A 19,982-nucleotide genomic window follows, 5' to 3' on the forward strand; every position below is an offset into this window, starting at 1 on the left:
GCAATGTGGTAGTTTCAAAGCACAACAGTCCCGTACTGTAAAATGCACAACTTACAACTACAGTTAAGTGAGTACCCTTTGAGCTGCTTTCCATCTCACATCGCACCAGAAATCACAAAAACATTATATCCTACAGAAAAATTTACAGACACACGATCTGGCATCAAAATCACAGTTCACATATATTCCAACACTGCAGGCAATATAGAACTAGTACCAGGAAGTAATGCCAACACTATGATGAAAGCTATTGCAATGAAGTAGTATGTATGTGCCCGTCAATCATATGGAATTAGCATTGTAACACAGGTTGACATGGAGAAGTGACAGACTAAATAGAAAGGAGCTATAGTGTTTGGCGGTACCCATGACATTAATGTGGAAGAAGCTGCCCAATTTGTTGGTGCATCAACACAGGCAGTCCAATGTGTCTGCACCAAGTGGTGTGCCACTCGCAGCCATGTAGCACGGCGTAAGATAAATGATCATAAAAAATCCTATGCCCCGTAATTGGTAACTGCATATGAGTGTCTTGCACGGCTGATGACAGTTGGTTCCAAAACCATCAGGAATTGGTGCCCTCAGTGAACTCAAGTCAATCACAACCAGTTTCTGAGAGCACTAAAGAGTCTGCTAGGATGTATTTCCAGTTACCACTCAGGCACCCTACCACATTTTGAGCGGCCTGCTAAAGCATCCAAACGAAGGACTCAACATCCCCAAAATTTCAAAGCATTATAATGTCTAATCAATTTAGCATCACATGGCAAACCTGAAAAAACTTCCTTGCCATACTGAGGCTATTATAATGGCTACAAATAGTGTTACACGATATTTTAATCATCTCTCTTTCTGAGTCATCAGTCTTTTGACTGGTTTGATGTTGCTTGCCACAAATTTATCTTCTGTGCCAATCTCTTCTCTAAGAGAAACTCTTGCACCCAACATCCCTCAATAATTTGCTGGACACATTCCAATCTCCGTCTTCCTCACAATTTTTACACTCTACAGCTCCCTCTAATATCATGGAAGTCATTCCCTGATGGTAGGAAAGGTGTCCTGTCATCCAGTCCCTTCTTCTTGTCAGTGTTTTCTAGATGTTTCTTTCTTTGCCAATTCTGCGTTGAACCACCTCATTCCTTACCTTACTAGTCCACTCTTCTGTAAGCCCCAATTCTCGAATACTTTGATTCTCTTCTGATTCTTCTGTTTTCTCACAGTCTCTGTTTCAAATACTGTACAATGCCGAGTTCCTAAGTACACACTCAGAAATTTTTTTCTTCAAATTAAGGCTTTGTTTGATACTAGTACACTTCTCTTAGCTACAAATGCCTATTCTGCTAGTACTAGTCTGCTTTTTACATCCTCCTTGCCCTCTCCGTCATGGGTTACTTTGCTGCCTAGGTAGGAGAGTTCCTTAACTTTCTCTGCTTTGAGATCACCATCCCTATAAGTTTCTCACTGTTCTCATTTCTGCAACTTCTCACAACTTTTATCTTTCTTCAATTTACGATCAGTCCACATTTGTACTCATTAGACTGCTCGTTCCATTCAGCAGATCCTGTAATTACTCCTCACCTTTACTACGGGTAGGAACACCATCAGCTAATCTTATCATTGATATCCTCACCCACCCAAAATTTTAATCCCACTCTCTAACCTTTCTTTTATTTATGTCATTGCTTCTTCAGTGTACATGTTGAACAGTAGGGGCAACAGACTGCATGCCTGTCTTTTACCCTTTTTAATCCAGACACATCATCATTCTTGGCCTTCCAGTCTTATTATTCCATTTTGGTTCTTTACATTCTGTATATTACCTGTCATTCCCTATGGCTTACTTCTATTTTTCTGAGAATTTCCAAAATTTAAAATTTCGCACCACTTTACACTGTTGAACACTTTTTCCAGGTCAACAAATCCCATGAACATGTCTTTATGTTTCTTCAGTCTTGCTTTCATTATCAAGTGCAATATCAGGACCACCTCTCAGGTGTCCTAACCTTTCCTAAAGCGAAACTCAACATCTAACAGATCCTCAATCCTTTCTGTACATCATTCTTGTCATCAAATTGGATGCATGAGCTGTCAAGCTGACTGTGCAATAGTTCTTACACTTACCTGCTCTTGCTGTCTTCAGAATTGTGTAAATGATATTTTTCTGAGAGTCTCTTAGTATGTCATCTTTCTTGAATAGCTGCTTGGTTGCCACTTCCCCAAAAATAATTATAGAAAGTCCAATGAAATGTTATCCATTCATCTACCTTATTAGATCTCAAGTCTTACACATCTTTTAAATTCTGACTAATACTGGATCCCATACCACTTCCCTATCAACTTCAATTTCTTCCCATATAATTCCTTTCATAAGTGACTCATTTCTGTATCCCTCCTTCACCCTGAACATTTTTGTTCTTCCTTATTTGATCGATCAATTGAAGTATTTCTCCTGCTACCCAAGATTTCCTCCTCACAGTTACCTTCCTTCTAACTTCGTTTGTCTGTGCAACATCTGACTTATTTTCCATCCAGGGAATGTACTTCCATGTATTTACCATTACACTATATTTCTCTTTCCAGTCTCATTTACAACACAATAAGTCTCTCCAATATTCTACAAGTTGTCTCCTTGCAGGTAAATTACATCTCCAGAGAATTCATCTAATATTCAGTTGACTATTCGATAGTGTAATTTCTATGAATATTCTAATTCCCAACACCCTACCAATTACAAATGTTAAGATTGGTGGAACAGAGTATTTGATATTTACCCATTTAATGCTAGACTATCATTTATCTACCTGCAGCATACTGCACTACTTGCAACACTGGGCATATTGTTTCCAAGGTTTTCCCCCATTTTATTACAATCCTTCACAGAAAACTATCCAACAGAACACCATCGGGCAACAGGACTGAATATATACACTAGCCAGACCGACCCTTCTGGTAACATAAAATGCATGCAGCTACTCACAGCAACATGCAGCAGACGTCGAATGGCTTGGTTGTTGCCGGTACCGCAGTAGGCCATCGCTATCGTGTACATGCCGGAGCGGCGCAGGATTGGGTCCTTGTCCTGGCAGAGGGACGTGGCCAGGGGGTCTGCCTCCTCCAGACGGCCGTACATCGTGAGTGCGATGCCGACAGCCAGTCCACGGAGGATCTTCTCGTGCTGCGTGTCCTGTGCGTACTGCAACAAAGCGTAAGTCCCTACCTTAGTCACAAAATCTGGCCAACTGGTGCTAATGTTAGTTTCACAGCAACACTTTCGGCATGGAACTTGATATTGTGGTAATAGCAAACATTGGATGTACACTACTGTGGCTCAGTTTATCCAAATGGGGGCACAATTTTTATTGGGATCAAAATCAAAGAAGTGCATAGTTTCCACTTCAGTGCAAAAAATATGAAATGTTACTATATTTGGTATCTGTCTCCTGTTCGCAAAAAAAAAAAAAAAAAAAAAATGAGCTCTCATTCACCTCTGCTGTAATTGGTACCAAAATTGTGAGCCTTCGGCACTTTGGGAATTCCTGCATCATCTAAACAAATGAGATGGAAATCTTAACTGCTGAAATGTTCAGAAACTGACACCTCAATCTAATAACTTCATGTAACATCAATATGAGATATAACTGATTAAGATATAACTGATTATCACAGATTCATATCCTGAAAATGAAGTATATTTTGACAAAATTGGCAGTACTGGATTTTCCAGTTTTCCTATCTCTCAGCATTGACTAATGAGCATGTCACAAACGAATTCAGTTGTAGTTTGAAGAAAATTCCTATGAAATTGAACTGCTCACAGATAAAAATTGTTTTATAATTGCATTCCCTCACTTATCATTACTTATATTTTGAGTAGTTACAAACTTTTTTGTAGTTGCCAGCCTCTTATAAATTTAATTTTTTACTACAATGCGTGATTTTTAAGTAATGTTCGTTTGAACGTAAGTACACAACGAAAGGTTATTTCAAAAAAGTAAATTTATTTTCAGAAAGTAAATACTTCACTCTATTTTTCAATATAGTTGCCAAGTTTGTTCCAACACGTATCATACCTTTCAACCAATTTTAAAATACCCTCTTCATAAAAACTTGCCACCTGCTCCGATAAGCAAGAGTTCACTGCCGTTTTCACATCATCATCATTGTAAATGCGGTAATCGCTCGGCACAAGGTCAGGACTGTAGGGTGGGTGGTCTAAAACTTCCCAGCAAAAACTGTCCAACAAGTCATGGGTCTGACCTGCAATGTGAGGTCTTGTATTGTCATGGAGAAGGACAATTCCCTTTGTCAGCATGCCGCATCTTTTGTTTTGAATCGCTCTGCATAACTTTCTCAGGGTTTAGCAGTATGCTTCTGCATTGATAGTGGTTCCTCGTTGCATGAAGTTGACCAACAAAACACCATGCCTATCCCAAAACACCGATGCCATGATTTTGAAGCCGTCAACTTCTTCTTGATAACGAGTCATAACTCCAACGCACACTCAAATCTTTGGTTTTTGTGGTCTTCTGTTAGGAGTTTCGGGACCCAACGGGAGCACAGTTTCCTAAACTTTAGGTGTTCAGAAATAACATTGTAAAGCACTGACCTTGACACATTGAGAAATTCATTTGAGAGACCTGTTATTGTGAAGTGCCTGTTCTCATGCATCCTGGATTCAAATGAAGCCACCAAATCATCTGTAATCAAAGAAGGGCGACGGGAGCGGTCCTCTTCATGGACATTGTCACGGCAATCTTTGAATTGTCGTACCCACTTACACACTTACACACTTTGCTTTCACTCCTAACAGTATCATCGTACACTTTGCAAATCTGTCAATGAATTTCTGCAGCAGACAGGTTCCTTGCTGACAAAAACCAAATCACTGAGCGAACCTCACTAGCAGCAGGCGAGTTGATAGTCTTTAAACCTTTTGAAAGCACAGAACAGAACCGTACAGGTTAGCTACAGAGCTGAAACTGAGCACAGTTGTTCCCGAGGCATGCCGGTACACAATGCACGCGCTCATTGCGTTATGCGCGAACTATTAGTGTCTACAGCAAAATGGACCTTACTTAAAAAAACACGCCTCGTACTTGCTATAGTCTGCTCCTGTCTGCCTTAATTCATAGAAGCCCTATGGATGAAGAAATAGTAGACCATTTGTGTTTGGTCAGTTCTGCAGCAGCAGCAGCAGCAGCAGCAGTTCCAGAACAACAAATACCATCTTGGTAAAGTGTGTGAGAGAAAGAGAGAGAGCACATACACCCCATTTTTTAAATTTATCTTTATTTCTATTACTATTAAATTCACTGTCATGAAATATTTATTTAAATGGCAAACTAAGGAGAAAAATAAGCACATACATGGCTGAACATTGCCAAAGATTTATATGTGTAAGGGAGAGATGTTCTTTATTTCTTAAGATTTTAACTGTAGCCTGAAATCTGACATTTCAATTCTGCAGCTGGTAAAAATATGAATGACTTGGCACAACAAAATTAGGGCAGCTTTTATTTTACCATTACTTTTCTTGGGCATATTATTTACTTTACTTTGTGTGCATCCAGATATTTATGCATCTGAAGCCCCAACATGAACTGTGTTGTAGTGGTAACTTTTAGGATGTCTTACAGGAATTGAAGTTACTTGCCTACGAAATATGTTCCTTACATTGTATCACCTTCAATAAAAAATATCAGTTAACAAACACATCCTTAAAGTTGAAAAATCAATGTTTCGTTTCCATCTGCGGAGGACATTTTTAAGGGGGATTGTAGCATCTTAGAGAGAGTGATTCACATGCTGGGTCGCTAAAATGACTACAGGAAAATTTTGTTTGTGTGCGCTCCTGAACAGTAGGGTTAGGTCACGTTTTAAGTACCCAGCACAACTGGCCTTTTGTCAACTGCCACCACCTGCTGTTATCGCCACCCGACGGTCGAAGACTGGTACACATTATCTTTAGCACCAGGATCCAAATGTAATTCCATTTCATGCCCTCCTCCTCGCTATTGCATTTACATGGGTGTTTTACAATCTCTATGTCTTCTCGGTACAGCCTCTCATGGTATCTGCTTGGGCTGCCTGTACTCTAGTCCTATCAAAATGAATGTGGTGGTCTCCTGGCTGCAAAGCATGTTCTGCTACAGCCGATGTGTCACTCTCCCACTTCTACCATTGCCTTTGTCCTCTTCTAGACGCTTTCTGATGGTTCTTTTTGAAGAAACCGTGTACGCCTCCCCACAACTACACAGTACCCTATAAATTCCTGGTTTTCCAGCAGTTTGTGAGCACCCTTGAACAATTTTAGGGGATGCCATATCTTCCACATGGATTTGTAGGTTACCAGTATGGTCACTTTTTTCAAGATTTCTCCTATAGTCAGTAACATCCTTAACGGAAGGCAGGAAAACTTTAGACTCCACAGGTGCTTGTGCATCGCTTCAATTTCTGCGTGGCCCTCTTCACGCATTTTTTCCTCAGTGGATGATTAGCCCGTTCTTCAGCAATGCATTGGCGAGATGTTTTAATTCCGTGTCAAGCAGCCCCGGTTCCCAGACGTTCCTTGCTCTATCTGCCAATGTTTTTATGATGCCTCACTTTTGTTGTTGGTTGTGTGGGCAGTAGCTAGGCAGCATATGAATCTGACAGTCAAAGAAGCTACAAGCCCCCTTAAATGTCCTCCACAGATGGAGGCAAACATTGTGTTTAAAGATGAAATTAAGTCGACCACAACATTACAGCCCAGAACATTTTATTAATTCCGATATTTCTGACCATCAAAGTTTACATGTTTACTCATAGCAATAACTTCATGTAGAAACAAAGGAAAAAAAATAGTCTCTTTTGAGCAATACTATCTAAGAAGTAACAATAACAACTCATGATGCCTTTAATCCTTAAATTATTTATATTCCATAAAGGATTTTCCTATCACGTCTTTTAATGAAACTGTGATTCAATGGTAAATTCTTGTTACTGTTCTAATATCCCTTGAATATACTAACGTAATAGCAGATTTGAATAAATGGGAATCAATTGTATTAACTGGAGTAACTTTACTGGTATTAAGTAATGCACTGTCGGATGAAAAATTTATTCTGAAGACAGCATGTGTAAATTGAATATTTGTAAAACGAACACATTTCCAGCAGGTTATCAACCCAGGGACATTTTTGCAGACAAACCAGCTGTCAGCAAGATGATCCTGCAATTTAAGCAGTCACTGTTGAATTTTGGTTAATATATTTTATTAGGTTGTTACTGTGTGGAGTTGTGATAGAACTAATGGAAAATGGCTTGACAAAAATTGTGCATAGTGATATACATATATACAGATAGCAGTAGTATCATGTACACAAGGTATAAAAGGGCAGTGCATTGGAGGAGCTGTCATTTATGCTCACAGGGGAAACTCCAATCGCATCACCCTCAGATTTAATGGTAAAATGGCCCTGTGGATAGCCCATCAAAATCTGAACACAGATCAAGCTTGAAAAGAAGAATGTGTACTGAACTGTCAAAAAAAGCAGCAAAACAAACAGTTAACAGGCCAAGCATAAGCTGTGCAACATCAAGTGTATTACAAGAACCACGGAGTTGTGGTTATGTTGTCACTGTGTTGGACTGCCAAGCAGAAGAACCATGTTCAAATCTCCCTCATGCCTTTTTATTTTTTATTTTTTGGTTTGTCTCCCATGAAGACACACAAAGTTGGGAAAAGAGACAGGCCCAGCTATGGTAGAAGAAAACTACAAGAAGCTCAAATGGAATTAAAACACAAAATAGCTGACACACTAATGGTGGAAGAGGAAGGACTATCTGCTGCAAAGGAACAGAAATCATGCCAGAAATGCTCTGATTTGGACAAAATTGTGCACGATTTGAAAGAAAAATGTTCCATATCCACACGCCAGAAAAAAGTAGCTATTCTTACCCTTGGACCTTCCAGCTGGTCTATTGACTACACTCCAAAAGAATTCAATGTTTCTACATATATGGTAAAGCAAGTTAGGAAAATAAAAGCAACCCAAGTGCAAGGAGTGCTTCCACAACTTCAGCAGGCTGAGGTAAGCAATTGAGTTCAGAAATAAAGGTGCCAGTGTCGGAGTTTTATGAAAATAATGACTACAGACGAATAACGCCTGGAAAAAAAGACTATGTAACGGTGAAAATGGGAAATGTACATGTACAGATGCAAAAAAGACTGTTGCTATGCAACATATCAGAACTATATGTAGAATTCAAGGAAAAGTATCCCAATACCAATGTAGGATTATCATCTTTTTTCAATCCTCGGCCAAAATGGGTTGTACCTGTAAGTGCAAGGGGCACACACAATGTTTGTGTATGTGAGACCCATCAAAATGCTAAGCTGATGCTTGCTGCTATAAAGGATTCTGGTCTGGATTGCAAAGGTGCAATGAAGCTGCTAGAGTGTGACATCAGTTCCTACCAGTGCATGATACACGGGTGTGAAAAGTATCCTGGTAAGGCAAATCTTGCAGAACTTATGAATAACAAACTGTTTGGTGAACTCCTTATGGATGACAATGAACTTGTTTCTTATAAACAATGGACACACATGGATCACACCAGTCTTGAAACAAAGCAAAATGCAGTGGAAGATTTTGTTGAAATGTGTTGTCAAAAAACGGACAAACTGACCACACACAGCTTCACAGCAACAGCACAATCGGCTTATCGCCAGTTTTGTAAGGATAATTTGAAACAAGATGAAATTATAGTAATACTAGACTTTTCTGAAAATTATGCATTTATAGTTCAAGATGCCAAGGATATCATTGGGACAACAGTGTAGCAACTCTCCAGCCATTTGCGATTTACTATAGAGGTGAATCAGGTGATGTGTCTGTCATGAACCTGTGTGTTTTTAGTGACTAATTCATGATGCCATTGCAGTTCATGCCCACATTCACACTGTCATGGCATATGTGAAAAACAAGCTGCCTCACATACATTTTGCGAGATACTTCAGTGATGGGTCTGCTAGTCAGTAGGAAAAAATGTCAAAATCTCAAAAATTTATGCATGCATTACCATGATTTTCAGATTCACGCAGAATGGAATTTTTTCGCAACAAGTCATGGTAAAAATGTATGTGATGGTATTGGTGCTACCTTTAAAAGCATGGCATCATGAGCTAGTCTGCAGCACCCTACAGAAGGTCACATTCTAACGCCTCTTCAATTATTTACCTGGGTACAGAAAAATTTCTCTGGCATACAATCATTCTATGTTTCAAAAGATGAAGTGAAATCAGTCGAAGAGTTGCTAAAAAGCAGACTAGAACACGTTAAAAATGCTGCAGGCACAGGGAGCCATCATCAGCAGACTCTGACAATGGGTCATTCCACGTCAAATCAACAAATGAAACCATCACTTTCAATCTTACCCTCTTGGATTTAAATGCCTGTAGCACTCATAAATAGTACTACAAATTAATTTTTTCACATTTTTCTGATAAAAAGTTTCCGAGTAATGGACTTTGAAAAATTGAAAAAATGGCAAATTTTTGACTCGCGGAACAATGTTGTTTTCTTTATAACTCGTGTTCTAATTAAGCTAGAACAATAAAATTTACTTCATTGGAAAGCTCTTTTAAAGAGCTTTAATATGATACCAAACATCATTAGTTTAATACATATATATACACATTGTTTATAAAAACAACATTGTTGAATTTATCGAATTTTGAAAAACTGTATTTTTAAAATTCTAAAAAAATATATATGTGAAAGATACACTTTACATCTACATATTCTGAAAGTTTCAACTTGGGATGAGCATGGGATCACTATCAAAAGCAATTTTATGTTTACCACGATTCTCCAAAATCACAGTCAGATAGGTGAATTTCTATTATTTTGCTACACATAAAAATATTACAGTGTTAGATTTTGTTACATGGTCCAAAAATTGTACTTCTGAAACGAATAACTGCTTATTAAACTTTAGTGCTAACTATTTATTAATAGCTGTAAAACCACGGGGGGGAAAAAAAAGAAAAAAATGGAAGCTATCTCTCATTTTAAAGATTATATATAAAATGATTATTTGGTGTTACTATCTGCAATCTATTCAGTATTTTATCTCTGGTTAATATTGTAAGCAATTTTCACCTATTGTTGAAAGTGACCCACACATTCTTTTGTTGTGAGGCAGCTGTAGTGAAAGTATGTGATTAACTCTGAAATGTGTTTTGAATCTTGCTTAAAGGTACTTTTGTACAAACCTCACAAGAGTCTGTAAGTTTGTATGCCTACAACCAGTTAATGTTTGCATACTATTAACATAATGAAATATTTTTTACAGGGAGTGAAAGAATAGAGAAGTAATATTGTGTAGTACTGAATATAGAAAGCTGGGGCATTCAACTTCAAAAACATTTTTTTTTAATTAGTTTGTTCACTTGAGAAATATCAAGCCACAATAACCACAAGAGAAACTTACGGCCTGTTTCACAATGGATGAAAGCAAGAAAACCTTTCTTAACTTTTTGATTTAAAGTGTGTGACAACTGCCGTAAAAAAATTGCACGAGTAGAAATTTGTGATACATCTAGCACAGAAAATGATGATGATCTACTGTATTCTGTGTGAAACAAGAAAGTGAAAATGTTTTGTGTGATAGTGACATACAAGACATTGCAGCAAGTGAGGCCTTAGAAAGGCTGAATGCTTCTTTGCAGTCCGTTGGTGAATCGGCAATTAAGAAGAAACGACTGTGTGAAGCAAAATATCCAAAGGAAAAACTAATTTAATTAACTTCAACAATTCAAACAAAGGTATTATTAAACTTCTTGGCAGATTAAAACTGTGTGCCCGACCGAGACTCGAACTCGGGTCTCAGTCGGGCACACAGTTTTAATCTGCGAGGAAGATTCATATCAGCGCACACTCCGCTGCAGAGTGAAAATCTCATTCTGGAACCCTCAAACTGCTACAGGGCGAACATATAAGTTATCCAGTGCATAAATGTTGATGTGCAACAGGCTGATTAGTTTGAAGTATGAAGAAGTGCACTAATAGGATGCCTATTTGTAAATAATGGTAATTACTAACTGAATTTAGGTCTGATCTCAGGTATTCATCTTTCTGTGTTTATTTTTTTATTTTTATATTTTTTAAAGTTTTCATTTTATATTTATTAATTACAGAAGCATAAAACATATGTTCTTTTGTTGATTATAAGTTATTTTTAATTTCCACATTTTACAACAACATACAGCTGGTGAGAAGTAGGCCTAATATCTAAAATAAATTAGTTTTTACAAATTTTTAAAGCACCTCCCATAACATAAAATTGCTTTTGACAGTGATCCCATGCTCATCCCAAGTTGAAACTTTCAGAATATGTAGATGTAAAGTGTATCTTTCACATATATTTTTTTGGGAATTTTAAAAACACAGTTTTTCAAAATTCGATAAATTCAACAATGTTGTTTTTATAAACAATGTGTATATATGTATTAAACTAATGATGTTTGGTATCATATAAAAGCTCTTTAAAAGAGCTTTCCAATGAAGTAAATTTTATTGTTCTATCTTAATTAGAACACGAGTTATAAAGAAAACAGCATTGTTCCGCGAGTCAAAAATTTGTCATTTTTTCAATTTTTGAAAGTCCATTACTCGCTAACTTTTTATCAGAAAAATGTGAAAAAATTAATTTGTAGGTGCTGGAAAATTTCTTGGGGAATGGCAGCCCATTCTTTACAGAGTGCTACACTGAGGAGAAGTACTGATGTCGATCAGTGAGGCCTGGCACGAAGTCGGCATTCCAAAACATTCCGCAACACCCCAAACGTATTCTATTGGATTCAGATCAGGACTCAGTGCAGGCCAGTCCATTACAGGGATGTTGTTCTCATGTAACCACTCTGCATTATGAAGATGCTCGATGTGTTGAAAGATGCAATCGCCATCCCTGGATTGCTCTTCAACAGTGGGAAGCAAGAAGGTGCTTAAAGCATCAATGTAGGCCTGTCCTGTGATAGTGTCATGCAAAACAACAAGAGCTGCAAGCCCCCTCATGAAAAACACAACCACACCATAACACAACTGCCTCTGAATTTTACAGTTGGCACTACACATGCTTGCAACTGACATTCACCGGGCATTCGACATGTCCACACCCTGCCATCGGATTGCCACATTGCGTAATGTGATTTGTCACTCCACACAACATTTTTCCACTGTTCAATCATCCAATGTTTACGCTCCTTACACCAAGCACGGCATCATTTGGATTTTTACCAGCATGATGTGTGGCTTTTGAACAGCCGTTTGACCATGAAATTAAAGTTTTTTCACATCCCGCCTAACTGTCTTAGTACTTGCAGTAGATCCTGATGCAGTTTGGAATTCCTATGTGATGGTCTGGATAGATGTCTGCCTATTACACATTACAACCCTCTTCAACCGTCGGCAGTCTCTGTCAGTCAACAGAGGAGGTCAGCCTGTACACTTTTGTGCTGTAAATGTCCCTTCACGTTTCCACTTCACTATCTCATCAAAAACAGTGGACCTAGGGATGATTAGGAGTGTGGAAATCCCGTGTACGGACGTATGACACAAGTGACACCGAATCACTTGACCACATTTGAAGTCAGTGAGTTCCGCAGAGTGCCCCATTCTGCTCTCTCACAATGTCTAATCACTACTGAGATCGCCGATATGGAGTACCTGGCAGTAGGTGGCAGCACAATGCACCTAATATGAAAAACTTATGTTTGGGGGGGGGGGGGGGGGGTCAGGCTACTTTTGATCACAGTGTATCTGTTACGACAGTGCAGCAAAATTTGGCATTACTGGGCTATGGCAGGAGATGACCGATACGAGTGCCTTTGCTACCAGCATGACATTGCCTGCAGCCCCTCTCCTGTGCTTGTGACCATATGACTGGAAAACTATGGCCTGGTCAGACGAGTCCCAATTTAAGAGGGTAAGAGCTTATGATAGGGTTTGAGTGTGAAACAGAACCCATGAAACCCTGGATCTAAGTTGTGAATGAGGCACTGTACAACCTGATGGCGGATCCATAATGATATGGGCTGTGTTTACATGTAATTGAGCGAGTCCTCTGGGTAAACTGAACCAATCATTGCCTGGAAATGGTTATGTTCAGTTACGTTGAGATCACTTGCAGCCATTCATGGACTTCATGTTTCCAAATAATGATTGAATTTTCTTGGACGACAATTTGCCACATCACTGGGCCACAAATGCTCGCAATTGATCTGAAAAATATTCTGGACAGTTCAAGAAAATGATTTGGCCACCCAGATCACCCATCGTGAATCCCATCCAACATTTATGGGACATAATTGGGTCAGTTCATGCTCAAAATCATGCAACAGCAAGACTTTCGCAATTATAGACAGTAGAATGGCTCAATATTTCAGCAGGGGACTTTCTAACGACTTGTCAAATCCATGCCATGTCGAGCTGCTGCACCAATCCCACGAATTTTGTTACCTTAGTGTATTTTTGCAAAGTTTCAAACTGGACCTTTGGCTTCTCAGTTTATGCACCTTCTATGATATAATTTTCTAAGAAGTGCTGTCACCTCAGTCAAACACTGGCAAGATTACTCTTAACTGCACTTTTTTTTTTTCATCTATATTCTTTGAGTTTTCTAAAACATGTCTCTCAGTTTTTGAAGAATGAAATAACTGTTGAGATACAGGACATTCTGTCCTATGACAATCACCTGGCTGTCTGCCGACACTCCAGAAGGTGCAGTTACCACACATTCTTACAAATCCTTCAGCCTTGCTCCTCCAGAAATTACAAACTATTGCAAACACACCTCAGCAATCTTTAAGAGACATAGAAAATAGGTTAGTGTCGTGAATAAACCACATTCGTCATCTTTCTGAAGTACGAGGGCCATTTCATAAATAACGATCACTATTTTTTTTACTTACATGTTATTTTTTCCATTGTCACTTTACAGTCCTTCAACACAGTCTCCCTGCTTCTGTATAACTGAAGCCCAACATTTCTGAAACTGTATTATTCCATCCAGAACGCAACTTCTGTTCATCTGTCAAATGGCTCGGGGAACGGTGGTAGAAAACTCTTCCAGAGAAAGATAAAGACATTCACACATGGACTTTTTTCAACTTCAGGAACAAGTTGAAGTGTGGTGGACTCATGTCCAGGCTGTAGGGAGGATGCGGCAATACTTCCCATCCATATTTGCACAGTTTTTGGACTACAACATTGCCAAAATGCGGGTAAGCATTGTCGTGAAGAATAAGGGTCCCCAAACTGGAGCAGCTAAGGTTGGGTTTCATGCATTTTTCTGCACAGATTTTGCATGAAGTTACAATAATGCACTGCTGTGACATTTGCTCCACATGGAACTATCTGTCATGATGATCCCTTGGTGGCCATAAGCAAAAATGATCATTTGCCTGAGCTTTGATTGAGTGCATCCAAAATTTTTTTTTTGACGTGGAGATTCTGAAGCTCTCCACTCAGAGGACTGTAATTTCAACTGCAGATGGAAGTCTCTAATCCACATTTTACCAATAGTGACAATTTGACAAGAATCCTTGATCTTCATGGTTGAATCTTTGTTTGAGCAAGGTTGCAATGTCCAGGGATTTCTGCTTCTCTTCAGTAGTCAAACAGTGTGGGACACATCTCATGGAAATTTCTCTCTTCTTGTAGTTATTGGTCTAATTACTGAATATTTATGTAGGGGGCATTCCAGTGGCTTCACAGAGTTCCTCAAAAGTTGCAGTGATCTTGTTGAAGATCATCTGCCACAAGTTTCACACTTTGTTCATCTATTGATGTTTCGGGTCTTCCGAGTCCTGGATTAACGTCTATGCTCATACAACAACCATAAAAATGATTAACCCAACATGAAATCGTACTACAGTTCACTGTAAACTCACTACAAACTTCACTTAACACACTGTGAATTTCTGTCGGGCTTTTGCTGCATAAGGTCTTGATCTTAATGTACAACCTCTTCTCTTCAACAGCCACAGTATCTGAAGCCCCTGCAGGGTCCTTTTCTACCCCTCACAATTTTGTTTTAGTGTACATAGTGAAAAAATAAAAACAAGTGCTTCTTCCTCAAGCTCCCAATTACATCAAATGTAACTTTCATTGCTGTTGCCTCAAACAATCCACAATAACACCAACCTGTGCATTATTTATTATATGTCCCTCATATTACATCACATTCTCCAACACTGTGGATAATTTGCCACAAATATGTTGCCCGGTCCTGCTAGTCCCACAATTCCTGCCCACAGACTGATGTGCAATGAACCCGATGCCTTACTTCCACAACTGCTCAAGGATTTGCCCACATGTACTGTAGTTATTGTCATAATTTATCATCCCACTGTAAATGAATGTCACCTTATCAGTAATTAAAATGCACACTGAACTGCAGATCTTCAACACCCTGCCTTAGAATCAATTTACAAAACAGTAACAAGATATCAACAATATAAGAAAAAGATAGATTTCTACTAACAGTAAAGACAACACATTAAGTTGCAGGTATGCCTAAAAGACACTTACACATTAGCTTTCACCCACAGCCTTTGTAAAAAAAAGAAAACATGACACACACACACACACACACACACACACACACACACACACACACACACACACACACACACACAGAGAGAGAGAGAGAGAGAGAGAGAGAGAGAGAGAGAATTTAATGTATCCTCTTTACTGTAAGTAACACTTGTCTTTTCCTTACATTATTGATATTCCAACCTGGAGTTTCCATTATTTGTTCCAGTAACAAGATATGGTCATCTTATGGCCTGAGAACTTGCACACACTGTAAGTATTGCTCACACGGATATGATCATGCCGGAGTGTGGCTTATGCCTTCATCAGCTCCAATCTTCACACTTGCTTTGGGATCATCATCTACTAGTGGCATCATTTGCTCCTCCAGATATGATATCCGAACTGTGCTGTGTGAGGTCTACCACAATCTCTTGTCCCTGATGCAAATGATCCCAAGGAAGCTATCCACTGGAACAACCTGCTGACAATTTCGTCAGATGGAATGTAACATTGACAAATATCAACCCAGGTAGCCATGCATGTTTAAGTGCCACTTCCAGGACTGGCCCTAGATCGTATCTGCCCAGCAGATTAACAATGAAGGTGTGTGTGCCTGCCAGCCTGACTGATTTTTTGGTTGTTTCCCCCACACCTGACTAAGTGAATATCGGGCTGGTACATAAAACCCACATCAATTACACGATTCGTAAACATTTAGGAATCTCTCCACACACACACACACACACACACACACACACACACACACACACAGTTGGGCTACATATATTCTGTACTTGGGGAAAATAGGGTGGTAATAGGAAGGGCAACCAGCCACCGCTAAAATTATCCGTACCAAATCTGTTGAGAACCATGTCAATCCTGTGCAGCTGCAAGGGGGGAAAAAAAAGGAGGAGGAGGAGGAGGGGGAGGAGAATGTAGCATTGACAGATGTTTGACATGTACAACACATTACTGTTCATTAACATCATTAACTAAAAGCATAATTTAACATCATATCTGCCCCTTGCTGTGTGTTATAATGGGACCCCATCTCACTGTTTGCATTTTTTACATTCTGGTGAATCACTACTCATGTTCTCATGCCAGCACAATACACAATATGTACCAAATAGCTGAGATAGGATGTAGTAGTAAGTTCAATGCCTGACAACAGTAGTACCATCAGAGGACTAAGTACAGAGACAAACATAACCAATCAGAAACATAAAATTAACAACTACAGACACAACTAGCATCATTGCTGGACTTTTTCAGAACTTTTTTTCTAATTTCAACAAGTACTTTCTCCTGTAAGAATACAGGTCAGCTTTTTAACCACCCTGTGTAACAATACAAAAATGTTTTGCAAGGACAGAAATTGATTGAAAAGGCATTACAACCCAAATCATTCTTTTGTAAGGACATTCACTCTTAGAAATTGTTTCAGTAAAATTCTGGACTTACTATGTGGAAACCTCACTTTCATTCTAATTATCTGTTCACTTTACACTTGAAATCACATCTTTATCTCAAAGATCTTGCACCACTATTTTAAACTTACTTCTTTCTTTCTTTCTTCTGTGTATCCTAATCTTCTTTCCAGAACAATTTGCAATAAATTCTTGTTTTCCTACTTTCTTTTTTGTGCATCCCAGCACCTGTATTTTTAATTATAATTTCCCTTTTTATGCCTGACAGTTCTTATGGAGTGCTTTATCAGCCTCATCAGTCTTGTCAGTCTGAACTCCCACCACTCTGTCTTTAGTTCACATTACACATCACACTTCACGTTTTCCTTCTGTAGTTCTTACCAAGTGGCTCTGTACTCAATGTACAGGGTATCCTCACTATTTCATGAGCACCACTGAGTTGCATGGTGGATGCACAACATGACAGATCACACTATCTCAACAACTTGAGAAACCATGCAGTTCCGCAAATGCCTCCCAACATCATTTTCCACCTCACTATAATGGACATGTTACCAAATTTCTCCACGAGACATTTCCCGGGCATTTGATCTGAAGGCGTGGGTCCCATTGCCTGGCCCCTACGTCTACCGATCTGACTCCGCTGGATTTAAGTGTGTAAGGGCTTATCACAGACATTGTTTACAGAACAAGGGTCTGGGATCTGATAGATCTGAGACAACAGATCTACACCACAGAAGAGCCCATAACACTTGTCATGCTTACGAACATGTAGTGAGAAGTTAAGTACTGTTTCAAAATCTGTTGAGCTACAAATGGTGCCCACATTGAACTGCACCAATACGCATAAAAATGTTTGATCTATGCATAATGTGGGACAAGTAAAGTTATAAGTACTGAAATATAAACAAATGTTTTTGTATAGCTCTAGCTCAAACACACTGTATATTATTCACAATGAGAACAGTCATTATTAATCTTTGTGAGCAGTAATCCATGGACACTAAAAATAGGCTGAAGTTTAAAAGAATAATTAGGAAGAATCTAAATGTAAAGTGGAACACTCAAGTGCTGAGAAAGCATATCTATTTGAAGTTCCGTGAGGCAGTAGATACTGAAATAATGAATACCATGGTTTATAAAATGTAGGAAAAGACAGATTGCTACTTACTATGAAAAACACATGTCAAGTTGCAGACAGGCACAATTAAAAGACACTCACATAAAGCTATCAGCTACAGCCTTCATCAGGGGGAGAGAGAGAGAGAGAGAGAGAGAGAGAGAGAGAGAGAGAGAGAGGGAGAGAGAGAGAGACCATTCACGGGGATCTAGTCGACATTCCCAAGGAGGAACTGCAACATCAGTGGGCTCCAGAAGGTATAGTATATGTACAAAACGTCATGGAAAGGGTTGATGAGAATCTCATCAAATCCGACTCCTTGACCCAAGCATTCAGTACCACAAAACTTCCTGAGAATGTTAAGGCTGGCTTCCTTCACCTTAGTGTGAGGCCTTATTACCCAAAAACAATGGGCTGTTTCAAATGCCAGTGTTTTGGGTATACAACCCTAGGATGTAAAGGAGATGCTCATGATGGAGTTGTTTCTTTGTCTCCAGCCAAATGTACCAATTGCTCTGGAAACCACCCTGTTTGGAGTAGGGACTGCAGAATCTTTCTAGAGGAAAGTATAGAAATAAAAATAACAAAGCGTATCCCCTATGATGAGGCCAAAAAGATTTACAAATCCATGCAGCCTCTCCCATTTGCTACATCTTTTGCATCCACCGCTTCAGAAGCCTACTCTAAAAGCTGATGCCTCTATGCGAACAAAGGTGGCGTGTGTTGGCACTAACACCTGCATGCATAAGTGCACTTGCAAGGCAGCAAGTGTTTCAGAGCCTGTAGCCCCCACTAGAACAGCAGACAAATGTACAGTGGCCACCTTGGGCGAGTCTCTAATAGCTCCAACGGCTTGGGCTGTTCAGAAGCCACCCCTACTCCAGCTCCAGCAAAGTCCACAAAAGGCTACTCTAAAGCAGCAACAGCAGGTAAAATTAAGTGGTAAACCATCCAACCATGTCAATGTGATTCTACCTGATGCTTCATCTGACTCTTCCCCACAGCCGATGGAGTATTAGGTATGTATGAGGCAATCATCTCACTTCATAACTGAACCTCCACCTGCTGCAGTCTCTCCTCCCCCCCCCCCTCCCCATCGGAGTGTGAGAATGAAGGTGCTACCCCTGTGATAGATGACTTCCAAACTTTAGTGGAACTTGCAGGGGTTCAGGATGCATGTGGAGGAACTTCATCTCAGGTTAGGCCATTGTGTATGTGTCTCCAGGAGACTAATTTCCATCATACACCCCTGAGCTTCAGGACTATGTACTCCACAAAAAGGATGACCTGAGTGGAGGGAGAGAGGGAGAGAGGGAGAAAGGAGGAGTAGGTATTTTCATCAGTTCTGACTACCAATCCTCACCTCTCTCCCTCACAATGAATTTACAAGCAGTTGCCATATCAGTGCACATGCATCACCCATTGACAATATATCCGCTTTACCTGACACCACATGATGTGCTCGACGAAGAGGCTCTGAACGACCTTCTTACACAGCTCCCCAACCCCTTCATTCTCTGTGGTGATTTTAATGCACACAATTTGCTTTGGGGCTCTGCAACTACCTGTTCCAGGGGTAGAGCAGTAGAGAGGCTTCTCTTGTCAACATGTGTGTATTTGCTAAATACAGGACAGAGCACGCACTTCTGCACTGCAAACTGGGTCATTCTCTGCCCTCAATCTCTCACTTTGCTCTCTAGCCCTTGCGCACATAGCTCAATGGGAAATGGGAGATGACTTGCACAGAAGTGATCACTTCCCGATCTGGATCCACATTCCCAATACAGTGGAATCCGATAAGAAACCGCTGTTATGGGTGCTCACTAGAGCAGACTGGATGCTTTACAGGCA

At 39.6% G+C, this 19,982-nt stretch overlaps 1 protein-coding gene across 2 annotated transcripts in view; it reads right to left on the reverse strand.

The window, feature by feature from the left end:
• Nucleotides 1-19,982, reverse strand: part of LOC126237502 (26S proteasome non-ATPase regulatory subunit 1) — a 361,177-nt gene that overhangs the window by 279,547 nt on the left and 61,648 nt on the right. For both annotated transcript variants that reach the window (XM_049947659.1, XM_049947658.1), the window contains exon 10: nt 2,978-3,193. In XM_049947659.1, coding sequence (XP_049803616.1) covers nt 2,978-3,193 — 216 coding nt within the window. The remainder of the gene's footprint in view (nt 1-2,977; nt 3,194-19,982) is intronic.

The sequence above is a fragment of the Schistocerca nitens genome, chromosome 2 (genome assembly GCF_023898315.1).
Source record: "Schistocerca nitens isolate TAMUIC-IGC-003100 chromosome 2, iqSchNite1.1, whole genome shotgun sequence".
NCBI classification, from domain to species: Eukaryota; Metazoa; Arthropoda; class Insecta; order Orthoptera; family Acrididae; genus Schistocerca; species Schistocerca nitens.